At 39.1% G+C, this 15178-nt stretch overlaps 1 protein-coding gene across 1 annotated transcript; it reads right to left on the bottom strand.

The window, feature by feature from the left end:
• Positions 1-5545: 5545 nt before the first annotated feature.
• Vha13 (V-type proton ATPase subunit Vha13) lies at positions 5546-12319 on the bottom strand. Its single transcript, XM_076209560.1, has 4 exons — positions 12164-12319; positions 6482-6582; positions 6208-6306; positions 5546-5885 (listed from the first exon to the last, which is right to left on the bottom strand). The coding sequence occupies exons 1-4, from the start codon at positions 12243-12245 to the stop codon at positions 5817-5819; spliced, it is 351 nt and encodes a 116-aa protein (XP_076065675.1). The 5' UTR covers positions 12246-12319; the 3' UTR covers positions 5546-5816.
• Positions 12320-15178: the final 2859 nt, after the last annotated feature.

Here is a 15178-nt window from a genome sequence, read left to right as displayed (position 1 = left end):
ATGCATCACAATATTCGTATTATAAGACATAAAGTTACATCTGTATTGCTCGATCTCTTTCACCACAGAAAATATGATCAGGCCAGCTCATAGAATATGGGGGTCACTTAGCTATAACTACAAAATAAATAGGCATCATTATATGGAAGGGATTAAACTTTTCCTCTCTGTCTCTCTTGAATTCCAAGTCTCTACCCCATACAGTGCCATTGGCACAATCACTCCTTCATATAATACATACATACATATACCAAGGCTTTTTCCCCCTTACAAGGGAGGTAGCCAAAAAGAAAAAGGCATAAAACCATTCCCACCCATTCCATCCCTAAATACACTCCACCCTCCCTCTTATCTTAGCACCTCCTGGATGATGGGTCATCCCTGCACCTTGTCCACTGCCCTCCTGGGTCAGAGGCAGTGTCGCAAGACACAGCACATCCACAGCAGGGCCGCTTCATTAAATCGGTGATCCCCCCCCCATGCAGAAAAGGAGAAAACGGGGAGAAATCCCTTCGGGCTGCGTCAAATTTTTCTCACACATACTACCTCACCCCCCCACCCATTCCACCTCATGCATCACAGCATCATCCATATACAACCATTCTCCCAACCATATAATGAATGAAAAAATAAAAACATTCCCAAAAGCCTGTTTCTCATGGCACTTTTTATTCCCCCAAGGCATTTACCTGCCCCTTCAGTCTACAATTCACCTCCATCTCCACTCCTTCCTTTCTTGTCACATGTGACCCTGAATACTTAAAGTTATCCACTTCCTCCCACCTCTATCCTTTAAAACTTACTTCCAACTCGCTGCCATCCTCTCCCCTTGTTCATCTCATCTCATCTTAATTTTACCCACATTTACCTTCAACTTTCTCCTATCACATACCTTCCCAAACTCCGATAGAAGAAAGTTGAGGTTGCATTTTGATAGTTCTAGTGATAATATTGTATATATGTACCAGGAATGTAACATGCACTTACAACATTACATCTAAACTTTATATTACATTAATAAGTCACAATCAGCCATGCAGTCAAATACATTCACTCCAACCATGAGTAATTAGATTGTATTTTAGTATGTTTATGGGAAGAATGATAGGTAACTACATTTGATGATCCTGCAAGATGGACAGCCAAGCTGCTCATTTTCAAAACTTGTCAGCCTCCTCACCTCCATCAAGAGGTGCAGCCCTGAGGGGCTGATACTCTGTCTCTGTACCTGGACAAAGATCTGTGTCAATTTCAACTGTATTTCTTACACTTTTTCACATGGAGAACTTACACTTTCAGGTCATGACACAGAAACTGTTCTACATTAATGCATACAGATAATAGTCAGTGTTTTTTCCCAAAATGATATCTGGGAAGGCCCAAAGACTGTTTTCAGTTACTGTGAGGCTGCAGATTTTCCAGTTTGTGTAACTTGAAGCAACAGTTGATTAATTATAATGTAGTGTAAACACATAAATGCCAAAGAGCCCTCTACAAGGGATGTGGATGGGTCAAAGCATACACCCACCTCCACGACTCGACGACACAGTGGTAGCATTTGAGGCTGCCACTATGGTGGTCTGGGTTCGAATCCTGCCCAGAGCTGAAATAATTTCAGTATCACTGAGCTACAAATTGTTACTCCAACTTTCGTGGACAGGGAGTTGGAGGTGTGTGTGCGTGTAAAGTCACAGCATTACCCATAGATCGGTCATATATGAGCTCTGAGCTCTCTTCTGGGAGGGTAATAGCTGTTGATCATGAATCCAACACATGATCCAAGACCATGGTGAGTCACACTGATTCACAAGTCATTCATTGCCTCTCTCCCATCTTTGCACCCTGTAGGTGAAGTGTATCTGTTCCACACTGCAACATTCAAGTCAAAAGCAGTGCAGCAAAACAACACCTCCACAGGAAAAAAAATAGATAAATGAAATAAGATAATCATCATCACCATCAACATTCTTATCATTATCCACTCAAGAAATTATAGAAGTACAAGCATAACACTCTTTGGCAATGTAATTTGTTCATCCATTGACAACCACTCCACTCTTATGTTTTCCTCTCTTCCAAGCAGCATGAGATTGTCTATAATGGTAGAAGTGAATGGTGAATTACATCCCATAACAAACACTCCTCCTTCCACAGAAACCTGTTTCTCATAACACTTAAATCCTCCCTCCCTAGACATTTATTTTCCTCCTTTAATCTATAATTCACTTCAACCTCTCTTCACTGTTACATGAAAACGTAAGTACTATTCTTCACTTCCTTTAGCTTCTTACCTTTCAAATTCACTTCCAGCCTGCCACCATCTTCATTCCATGTATGTCTCATCAACTTAGTAATAATATAATTGTTGCCTCTTTTCCATAAGGGGAAAACCTGCTGCCTCACAGTGGCATGCAATGATCATTGGGCCTTCCCACAGATCTTTGGGAAGAAACTTTGGATTGTTGTCTGTGTTATATTGATGCAGGACTTTCTCTATCACCGGCTGAAAGTGTTAGGAAGAGGGGAGCAGTTGCTAGTTGTCAACTGTCCATGTTTGAAGAGATGTAATAAATACAGTTGAAATTGATCATCTTGGGCCTAGCACAGTGACAGAGTGTCAGCCCCTCAGGGCTGCACCTCTTGATGGAGGTGAGATGATTGAGGTTTGAAAATGGTCAGCTTGGCAGACCTCTTGCAGGACCACCACATCCAGGTACCTATCATTGTTCCTTCATCACCTTTATTTTGCCAATATTTAATTTCAGCTTTCTTATCTCAAGCATCTTTTCAAATTTTGCCATCAATTGCTTCAATCTATCCTCAGACTCAATCCCCAAGTACAGTGGAATGTAAAATATTAAATCATAACCATGGTCTTGTTGTGAAATATTATTACGTTTGCTACTTGAGTAGCATGTTTCTGCCTGAGGGGACAGAGAGGGGGGTTGCTGATTAACTGAAGCAGCCTCGCTGGGGATGTGCTGTGTCTTAATGCATTTCTTCTGACCCAGGACAATGGGTGAGATGCAGGGATGACTCATCATCCAGGAGGAGCCAAGATAAGAGGGAGGGGGGGTGAATGGAAGTGGAGTGGGAGGGGATGAAATGGGTGGAAGTGGAATTATGCCTTTTGACTTTGGCTACTCCCTTGTAAGGGAGGAAAAGGCCTTGGTATATGTATGTACTTAAGTATTGCTTAAGGGGGCAATGTGCCAGAGGACTGGATGAATGCTTGAATAGTTCCACTTAATAAAGGAAAAGGGGACAAATATTAATGTAGTAGTAGTTTCAGAAGGATCAGTTTATTGAATGTAGTTTGAAAGGTATGTAGGAAGGTATTGAGTGATTTATCAAATTTTTGGCTTGAAGGCCAAGCGCCGAAGCCGGTAGGCCATTCAGCGTGGAAGGTATTGAGAGGATTAGAAGAACAGGAGTAACTGGGGAAAATCACCATAGGTTGAAGAAAGGTAGATGTGTGGATAAAATTTTTGTTTTAAGGTAGATATGTGAGAAGATTTTGGCAAAAGGAAGGGATACATTTTGGGCTTTAATGGATCTGGAGAAGACTCATGACAAAATCAACAAGAATGCCTTGTGGGAGGTATTGCAGATATATAGGATAGGGGGAAAGTTGTTTAAGATGGCCAAGAGGTTTTATGTGAGTAGTAGAGCTTGTGTTAAGATTGGGAATGACGATAGTAAGTGAAGATAGGGCTGTAGCATGGTTAGGTCCTTGGTTGTTCAGTATGCAAATGGATCAGTGAGTATGGGAGATAAATACAATGGTGATAGGCAGGGGATTGGAGATAGTGAAAGTTGTAATAGGAAATGAGCCAGTTGTTGTTTGCAGATGTGAGTATGGGAGATAAATACAATGGTGATAGGCAGGGGATTGGAGGTAGTGAAAGTTGTAATAGGAAATGAGCCAGTTGTTGTTTGCAGATGACACTGCACTTGTGGATGGATCAAAGGAGGGTTCAAGGCAATTAGTGATAGTTTTAGAAGGTATATGATTGGAATATCTTGAAAGTCAGTGTGTAAGGTGACAAGATGCACAAATGGTACGGGTGGTAGTAAGTTGGAGGGAACTCTGAATGGAGAGAGGCTAGAGGAGGTGTAGAGTCATATGTAAGAGGGAGTAGAGGAGTTGGTGTGGAGGTAAATTGCAGTGAGGGAAGCAAGGAAATGTCTTTGGGGAAATGGAGTATCATGAGAAAAGTATCTAGAGATGGATGCAGTGAGAGAACTATGTAAAGGGGTGATTATATCTATAACACACTATGGGGCAGAGACTTGGAATGTAAGGGAGGCAGAAAGGAGAAAATTAAATGTTTGATATGAAGTAAGGATGGACAGAGTGAGAAATAAAGAGGCGAGACAGAGAGCAGGGATGGAAAGGGAGCTGGCAGTCAGGGTTGATCAAAGAATACTGGTTTGGGTATATGGAAAGAACAAGTGAAGAAAGACTAGCAAAAGGTGCGGAAGCCAAAGGTAGATGGAGTTAATTTGAGGGGAAGATCAATAATGGGATGAGGTAAAGTGGGCCTTGGATATAAGAGGAATTTCTGTTGAGCAGGTGAGGGAGAGGGCAGGAGATAAATGTGAATGGATAATAAACTGCAATACAAAGATATTTCTCTCTGTCTTTTCTATTTATTAGCAAGGGGAGAAGGATGGAGGGTTGCCATGTAGATAAATTGGTGGGGGTAAACCATCTTTGGCTGTTGGGCTCTATTGTGAGGGTGGTGTGTCTTGCAGCAATACCTCTGACTCAGCGGGTGGGAAGCAGAAATGGTCTTTCATCCACAAGGAGCTAAGAAATCTTGATAAGGGAAATGGATGGGTGGAGGAAAAGGTGTGTGCCTTGGCTGGCTACCTCCCTTACGAGGGAGAAGCCTTTTGGTATATAGATAGGCGTATTGTCATAAATGATATGCAGTACTGTAACTCTTTCACATTATTTGCATGTGCACTGAGATGCTGTTCTAAGCACCTTCACTACAGACTTTCAGCTAATGCTCTTTGGATTTGTGGCTCCTATGAGGATCCCCATACTGTACATATGGGAATTTCATTCTATCCAGAGATCACTCTGGGTAATGACGAGGTCTGGATAACAGGGGTCCAGATACAAGATTACTGTATTGTGATTGTTGCAGATGCAGCCTGCAACAGCTGTACGCTCCCTAGGAACCTTCCAAGCACTTTCTGGAATTTTCCACTTGTGATGCTTTGCTCACTCAAGAACTTTGATTTTAGAGGGTTTCAGGTTTCAGATAAAGGAATATCAACTTGTATTATGAACTTGTTGTTTCAGTGAAGTCATATCTTTATATTGGCTCTCTGGTTAAACATTCAGAGTTCCATGGAAGAACAACATTTAGTCCAGGACTAGTTCCTTTTCCTAAAACCTGGAACAGCATCTGTCTTCCAGTTCAATCCTGTCCTGAAATAGTTCTAGTCTACTTGTGTCGCATGTACCAGTAGATCACAACAACTATCTACAGCACGACATATATTTACCAATGTAAAATAAAGTACTATGAAGTTTTTCAACCTTTTATTAACATCAATGATAGTGTACTGTACATCACTAACACCTACACATACCAGACAACAGTATTAGCTCTGGGGATCATTCAACCCAGGTAAAGTCAGTCTTTAAAACAGATTTAACTGGGAAATTCTGATCATAACACCAGATGATTTTGAAGGAAAAATAATGAGACATAGGGAATGTAATGAGTGTTTTGTGCTTGGAAGATGAAAATCGGATTACGTTCCAACACTTCACATGCACACGAACGACTTCCACTTCACTCTCGATAATTTTGGTGAACCTCTGGTCGGATGTTTCTTACAAGCTCCAAAACTCGAGTAATCACCTGAAAAAGAGTTGACATGTATAATATACACATGAAAAATAAAAGTAACAAGAGTAGAAGAAGAATGGTAATATTTCAAGGAGGAACTACTAAAATGTGCAAAGATAATTTTTATTCCATGAAGTCGTTTACTCACTTCTTTTAATCTATAATCACCTACACATTTATTCCAACATTCGCCACTACATGCAACCCCAGACACTTAAAGCTCTCCACTTCCCCCAAGCCCCTCACTCTAAACAGCCATATTCAACCTCTCACTATCTCATGATATATTTTAAATACAATTTCATTATAGGGTGGAGCTTATGCAGATACCAACCTTGTCCTTATTCTCATCAACTTGTTTGTTCATCTCTAGGATTTTCATGTCTGTTTCCTTCTTGATTTTGGCAGCAACGTCATCTTTGGATCCAAGATGCTATTTCATAAAAAAAATTAAATTGGATTTTAATACGAGGTGGCACAAAAATCATTCAAGAACATTAACTACAGTATGAAGTAAACAAAGACAACAAATCCAATTTCTATATACATCCCGTGATCCCATTTATCCGATTATGGAGAGAGAAAAAAATTAATTTACAAAAAATTACCAGATTCTCATATTCTCGATACTGCCGCTCCCTCTCCTGCCTGAACTTGTTGATTTCCTCCTGAGCTTCTTCTTTGGCCTGTTTCAGCCGACGAGCTTTGCCTGAAAGAGCAGCAATCATAAGAAATGGAGGTAGTAATGGGGATTTACTCATTTACATTGTCCTGGAATCCAGTGATAGGTGTCGCTGTAAACATAAGCCAGGCAACCCTGGAGGAGGAAAAAATATACCATAATCTACCACCTGTATAATACATAACATCAATACAAAAACCTATTCACATTCAGGTCACAAAAACACTGCAAGACTGACCACCAAACACACTACTCCGTCAAACATCACCATGAAAAAATCCCTCACAAGAGAAGTAAGAACCATACTGGCATTGAATCTACTCAGGTCACCTTCCAGCACTAAGACAATAACAACGCAGAAGTCCTGGACATGGAAACAAACTGGCCCAGATGCTACGTAGCATCACATGGAGGAGACTGAACACCTTGTCTTACAGTGGCCCAACCAAGCTACACCCAGGCAACAAATCGTTTCTTCCTTGAATAACTTACAAGCCAATCCTTTGGTTGTTGCAGGTTACCTGGGGGCTGTGGGTCTCCTGCTAAAGAGACCTCAGGCATCAGATTAACTGGGTGATCACTCATCACTGACTAGTGATTTGGTACATGTACTGGTAAAGCTATAGGCCTAAATCTGATGTGACAATATGTAGTTCCTGCCAAGACAGGGTCATGCACCTCTCCAGTTACTGGTGTTAATCAACTACTGATTAGATAATTTCAACTGGGACAATCAAATAGCTCTGAGTGACACCAAACACCTCTTATCCTACTGCTGGTCCAAGATAAGTTATTTCTAAGCACCCTGCTCATTAAAATGGGGTTTTAATTGGAGAACTGGCAACTAGCAACTGCTCCCCTCCTTTTCCTACCAGTTGGTCGCATGAATACAACATAGAAAACAATCTGACATTTCTTCCTGGTGAGATTTGTGGACAGACCTTAGGGCTGTAGTATGTTTTACTACATAGAAAAAAGCTACAAGAAAAATATTGCCCGAATGAAAATAATTTAACACCCCTTGCACCTCTCAGGAGGAAGAAAAGTCACTAAACTCATTAGGATGGATTCTGAGAAGTCTTACAAATGCACAGTAATTCCCTTTGGGTTGCACACAAGTGCACGAGAACAAGCGTATATAATCCAGTAAGTTATGTTGTATACACTAGGGTAGGAAGCCCTCACATATGAAACAGAGATAACATTAGGCAATAATGAATGCCGCCCAAGTGCCACATAGGCTTCAAGGTCAACCCGATATGAGCCATTTCCACCTGGCAGAAAATTTTACTGTCTGGTTCTCATGACAATTTTATTTGCTCTCTTTTAGGGATGACAGGTGAAACCATCATTCCAGGGTTAAAAACCCCCTTTCATTCCTTCACAATGAACCTCATGTTTTATGAAATGAACATCTTGGGGACTTTGTGATACCAATATGAACCAGTGACGAACCATTCTTATTCAAGGATTGAACCATCTCTAATCAAAAGGAGAATCCCTCCTTAAAGTCTTTGACACAATAATGTCCCCAAAGACAAGTATTTATTATCAGTTATGAAATACTGATACCCCTTTCCTCTCATGATGCTCCCTAAACTAAATAAAACTGATATGGCAGAGCCAGCCTTAGGATCTGCAGAGCCTGCATGATTTTTTTTTAAGGGGGAGGGCTCTTGGATATGAACCTAAATATTTAGTACAAAAACAAATTTGTATCCCTTAACATTCTGTTGCACTTGGCACTACCCCATAACTGATAAAACCTGCTGGAAATCCAGCTCTGATCATCTCACAGATCCAACAACTGTTCCTACTATATGCAAAATACTAACAAAACCAATTTTGGAGGACACAGATCTCAGGGCACAACACCTTCGACATAGATAATGTCACTGTGAGGCTCCCTAAAGCTGAGGGCCCAACCGGGGTCAATCAGTCTAATTGGCTTGAAGCCAGTCTCCCCCACAGTGCCTCATGGATTTTTTTTCCCAGAACGAACCATACCACATTTTTATCACCATAAAGGGGTTAATAAGTTTTGTTTTGGTCCTTTAACCAACACTTGCCCCTCTTGCTGAAATATGCTTATCATGCATTCAAATATTTAAGATAACGACGATTGCTCAATCTACTATAAAAAGTTCACTCTTTTTTGAAAATCAGTTGCACTACCACAACAGAAACTACCTATAATCTTGCCTCACTAATTCTTGCTTTTCTTCGCTGCACAAATTTAGTGAAACCTTTGCCGATATTGTTGACAAATTACTAGCTTTTGCTGCTCAGATAAAAAAACATTTTACAAACTACATTTCAAGGCATCTACCCTATCTTGGGCAACACCCACTTTCTGTGCAGCTAGTGAGATAATGAAAACTGTTGTAACATACAAGTGAAAACTTGGATGCATGATACAGAATACAAAACCCCCAACTTTTCACATAAGGTGATGCGACAATTCATGAATGCTTCTCTCCTACTACAATAAACCAGTGACAAAAACAATCCTACATTCATCCCAAAGAGATCTATAGGAGGGCCTAGGGATCATTGCCAGCCAATGGCGGACTGCAGCTTTCCTGTTAGTGAACACTGAAACAATTACCTGTATACAGCCCCACAGTGGCTAGCAAGTCCTTAGAACTTCCTAAGATTTCTATGGGAAGAAATCTTGGATTGTTGCCAGTGTTTTATTAATGCAGGACTGTTTATATGTCAAGAGCTTGTAGTAATACATGGACAATGGTTGCCAGTTGTCTGCTCTCCTAATGTGAAAAGGTGGAGGAAGTACAACAGAATTTGACAGATCTTGGGCTCAGCCTGGAGAGCGAGTGTCAACCTCTTGTGGCTTCACCTTCAGATGGACGTGTTGACGGGTTTTAAAGAGGGACTGTGGGGAGATAACCGACATCCATCATACACAACCATCACTAGTAAGTATCTGACACTGGTTGAGGGTACAGAATAAAATAGGCAAATTTTGTTATATTTTTGTTATTTTGTAATGTACAAAAAATTACTATTGAGTGAACAAGTAAAAGTATACTAGAAATAGAAGAAGATGACAAAAAAAAAAAAGTATGACAATGGTTGGGAATTACTGATCTGTAGTATGGTGATTTGAGATTGGCTGTGCAGTAGCCCAGCAGATACTGTGCTGAACTAATGAGCAAGTGGTTGTGAGTTCCAATTCCTGGGACCTGCTGTATGCTTCTTGAACTGGTTCCCAACAGCCCTGGACAGGCAGGGAGGTGACCCAAACATCGGTCTAAAAAACACAACGGCTTGCCACAAATGACGGGGCTTTCCCTAAAGGGGTTTCTCATTTTCCACTTCGTAGGAGTGGGATGGTGAGTTCTGGCGAGTACTACTTAACCACTTCTGTACGATGATGCCTACACAGGTGTCATGATGTGTGAGTGGGTACATGAGGATGCAGGCGTCAGCATCTTGATTATACAGACGCTCCTCAACTTATGTTTTAGTTACGTTCCGAGAAAATGAGATGTAAGTTGTTACTGTACGTTCCAGTAATGTATGACCGTTCATACTGTACTATACATCCATAAATTCTACTACCGTATCTTATAAAACACCCCTTAATCATTAATTATAAACATAACATTGTAAAATAATAACATTAATTTCAAATAAATTAAATTCAAGCAACATAAAGTGAGATGGTGGAGGAGAAGGAGGAGGAGGAGGAGGCAAGGCACGTTCAGTCTGTTGTTTGTGCCATGTAAACAATGGACGCAGCTTCATGCGTAACTATCGTTTGAATGTCTCGTACTACGGAGAGCGCGCTAAACTCAAAAATTCACTCAAAAAAATTTGTTTTTACAATTGTTTTTTACAGTCAGTTCAAAAGTAAAATCGAAAAAATGTAAAACGAATGAACGTAAGTAGAGGAGCGTCTGTATATATATTTTTGTAGTTGTACACGAGTTACCCCCAGATTCTATGAACTGGTTTGATCACGTTTTCTGTGTTTATTATTATTCAGAGTAAAAGAGAACATATAATACAGCAGTGACTACATTTTATAATGAGAGTAGTATGATGCAAATTACATGTGGTGGTCGATGCTATGCATAAGAATTGGAGTCATACTGAAGTGGTTAAACTGAATGGCGATTACATCCTGTTGGGTAATCATACTTTTAACAGCCTAGTATTTGTTGTTTTTGAAGACTGCACCATCACTGAATTGCATGCCTTTTGTTGTGCAATCAATCAATCCATTGCACCTGGTCTTCTTTTTTTTCTTCTTCTTAAAGACTGGTGTCCTTCAGGTAACTGTGAAATCCTTTCATGCAGGTCCACAAGTCACTCGGGGAAGATGTATTGTGTTGTTGTCTGGGGACTGTTGGTGTAGGATATTACAGTACGAGGTATTCTGGGTTCTCTGTGGGGTGGTTGCATGTGGAACATTTTGTTGTACAAATGGGTAATAGTTAATGTCAAAACATATAATTATTTCCCAACTATGTTTTTTTCTTCTGAATATCTGGATGAAATACATGAAATTTCCTTGATAATATTTATCATAAACAATTTGTGAGACTTTGTGGTATTTAGCACAAGAGGATTAGGTGAAAAAATCATTTGCAGATGGGACTACTACACTCCTAAATTCCTATGCCATAATTAAATACCTTCAAATGGAATGAGTAGCAAGTATATATGCCGACAAACTCTGATAACATTCAAATGCGAGGTTCTTTTCCAGTATCATGCAAACACATTTTTTACTTATTTCTTTTACGCATTTGAAAGATTATTTTTTTCTATGGGATAGTTAGGTTTTATTAGGTTAGGAGATACTGGGTGATGTAAATTTCATGTTAAATATTTGTGTTTGCAGGATTCTGGAATTTTACAGAATGCGAGGCAATTATCAATATGAAATTGTTCACTTATCACAATCAAAAGATTCATGTATAAAAGAAGAGGGTACATAGTTTGTGATCATCTAATAATACCGCCTATCCTTCCGTACAAGTATCCACTTCACATTAGAAGTAACTCAAGCAAGCAGGTAATGAAATACTATCAGTCCCTACCACAATCTAGATGCATGCAATGTGAACTTTATTATCTGTATCAGTATTTATCTCCCTATTGGAATTTTTTTTTTTATAAATAACCCTTTCTACTTCATCTCACCATGCATCGATTAACTTTTAAATTGACGAGGAAATTCCATTAATACATAGAATTTACCTAAACATTAAATATAAAGGTAAAATTCCAGAAGTACGCAAACATGGATATTCAACATGAAACTTGCAATGCCCAATAGCTCCAAAACTAACTCAACCTAACCTAACCATTTCATTGAAAAAAAAAGAAAATAGAAGTTAAAATTGTGTTTGAGTGTTACTGGAACAGAACCGATAAATACAATATTTCAAGCCTATCATAATATAATGTTGTACAATATAATCAAGGGGAGATGATTATGTGGGAGTATATGAGAGGGTGACAGTTACGACCCTAGTACCAAGTGCCAAAATAAATCATTGTTGTGGTGATATAACACATTATAAACATTGACGTCTGTGTATTTTTATATTTTCATAGATAAGGATCAATTACTTACGTTTTCTGGCTTCCGCAACCTTTTCGGCTGCCTTTTTCTCGGCAGCAAGAAGCTGTTGCACACCCTGACTTTGCGATGCCATTTTCTCGTCTGCTAAGTAATCATATGATCGAGGATCGAAGTCACACAACAAGGGCAAATGTGTTGGTTCTATGTGCGAATAAAAATATATGATATTTCAACTTTATTCAAGGAATTGATTATATGGATAAATCATCACAACATTACGAAAATGAAACTTCTCTACTTAAATTATAATAGTGTTTATCAACAAACATTAACATTCAAAGTCATGTGATTCAACGCGGGCGATTTGAACATGAGAAATAAGGTGGAAAAACTAAGATATAAAGTAGTCGAGTTGCGTCGTCATGAAAGTAATTTGACTGGATAATTTTTAATGATTATCTTCATCACTGATCGATACAAAACGAGTCAATTGGTGTTTGGTTTAAAGTGTAGGAAAACAAGGTGGTTCAGATGTGGAAAACATTTTAAAATACGCTTTCGGAAAGTATTCATGGTAACTTTCCAACTTAATAAGTCGACTTCGTTGGTATCTCGTGCAAAATGGTTTCAGAAATCTATTGAAAAAAGCTGTAGAAAATTCATGCGTTCTGAATCCCTTGACAATTATCAGTTATTTGATGACGCAAAGATTTGAAAAAGACGACCAGGAAAAAATAACAATTAGAAATAAAAACTACCAATAATTCTAAAGAAATCCTAAATAATTCTACAGCTATGTTAGATATAACAAGGTTATCAGGAATTATATTGGTTTAGTATTGCCAACAGTTCATTTGAACACTGAAATGAAAGTATGTCGCTCAACTGCTGTTTTAGTTGCTGTGTTAGTTTCGTATTCACAAAGAAAATCCCTCGTTGCAAAGTGTTATGTGTATTACACGTTACGTTGAACAAAAATTATCACCTTTTAAGTATGATCAAAGGAAAAAAAATGAAAATGGAGAGAAATACAACAACAAAAATAAATTTTTTTAAAACGTCATTGTCCAAGGAGTTCGCCATTGGACCAAGACAAAGGGAGTTTATGCATAAATAAAGTGAGTATTTCTTATTTTAAAACTACTGTATATTGGTGCTACTATAGCGTACGGTCTACCGCAGTATCCTTAGTCTACGCTGTGATTTTACATTTCCTGGTATAATGGTAATCTGGGTGTTCCTGAGTAACCGATCCTAACCTATTTTAACCTAACGTACCTTACATAACCTAACCTAATCTAATGCACATTTGGCGATATGGGCAGCCGCCCCGCTACCGTGGACTAGGTCGCCCGGTGTGCGTTAGGTTGGGCTAGATTAGGGTAAATGAAAGTCATTAATAGTAAATAATATTTCAACATTATTCAATTTGTTTTTATCATCCTGTAGTTATTAGTATAGAGTTCTTAGGGAGGAGGTAGACGGCACGCTAAATGATCACCACTGTATTCTGTCTTGTGTTAAATTATCAGTGCACATTTAAGCATTGCATTCTACCCTTCTTTTATACATGTGTCATATGTGAAATCCGTGTGGTCGCTTCTGATATACAGTGTATATATATATATATATATATATATATATATATATATGTGTGTGTGTATATATATATATATATATATATATATATATATATATATATATATTACTGCTAATATGAAGTGACATTACAAAAAGAAAAAAATCATCTAGTGTGAACGGTTTCAGAGAAAATATGTTGGTATTTGAATGCGAACCAGTGTTGATTCCTGATGAGTCATGAATCCTGACGACACGATTCGATTCGTTTGGTGACAGTAAAGGCAGTCTTCAGGATAACACCATGCATACTCGGCCTCATTCTTATGAACGAAGCGAGTTTAGCGTGTGAGTAATGGTCAGGTGTAATCTGCTCTACGTGACCTGGGTACAAGGGCGAATGTTTGGCGATTCACCTATAACTGTTGGGCTTAGGTCAACGTCCAGAGCTGGGTGCGTTCCTCAGTGCGTTCCTAGGTGCGGTCCTTGGTGCGTTCCGCTTTAGTTTGGCCGCTATTTAAGCAATATAGGTGCCGGTATAGTATGTGACCTACCTTTTGGATGTGGCCTACGAAATTTTTCTTTGGTATAGTATGTGGCCTACCGGACTTTTATTTCGGTATGAACCTCCTGTCTCTTAAGCTTTGATAGTTTGGGAGCGCTAACAGTGGCCAAAATCAAGCGGAACGCACCGAGGAACGCGCCCAGCTCTGCCTACGTCTACATATATATGAACTGAGTTGGAAGCGTAACGTTTAGTTTCTGAATGATGAAAACTAAATCAAACGAATGTATAAATAGAAAAATGATAGATAAATAGATGGATCAATTGTAGACCCCCCCCCCACACACACACACACAATTGTATGAATATTATACAATTGAGTGCAGTTGGGATGGACATTCTAACTTAAACCAACCTAATCTGAACCAACCCAACCTAACCTATGTTAGATAGAGTGGAAATTCTACAGTTGGTCAGTGTGTGGGATGGAAAATCTACAATTGAGTGTAGCTGGGATGGACATTCTAACCTAACCCAACCTAATCTGAACCTAACCCAACCTAAACTATGTTAGATGGAGTGGAAATTCTACAGTTGGTCAGTGTGTGGGATGGAAAGTCTACAATTGAGTGTAGCTGGGATGGACATTCTAACCTAACCCAACCTAATCTGAACCAACCCGACCCTATGTTAGACGGAGTGGAAATTCTACAGTTGGTCAGTGTGTGGGATGGAAAATCTACAATTGAGTGTAGCTGGGATGGACATTCTAACCTAACCCAACCTAATCTGAACCTAACCCAACCTAAACTATGTTAGATGGAGTGGAAATTCTACAGTTGGTCAGTGTGTGGGATGGAAAGTCTACAATTGAGTGTAGAGATAGGGTGGAAAATCTACAGTTGATCAGTGTGGAAATGAAACTCTACAATTGATCCAGATAGATAAATGAATAAATCAATAATGAATAATAAAATAAAAAT

The sequence above is a fragment of the Oratosquilla oratoria genome, chromosome 26, assembly GCF_046742065.1.
Source record: "Oratosquilla oratoria isolate Oo_2021 chromosome 26, ASM4674206v1, whole genome shotgun sequence".
Lineage (NCBI taxonomy): Eukaryota > Metazoa > Arthropoda > Malacostraca > Stomatopoda > Squillidae > Oratosquilla > Oratosquilla oratoria.
Note: the sequence above shows the minus strand (reverse complement) of the source record. Positions and strands in the feature narration are given on the sequence as shown.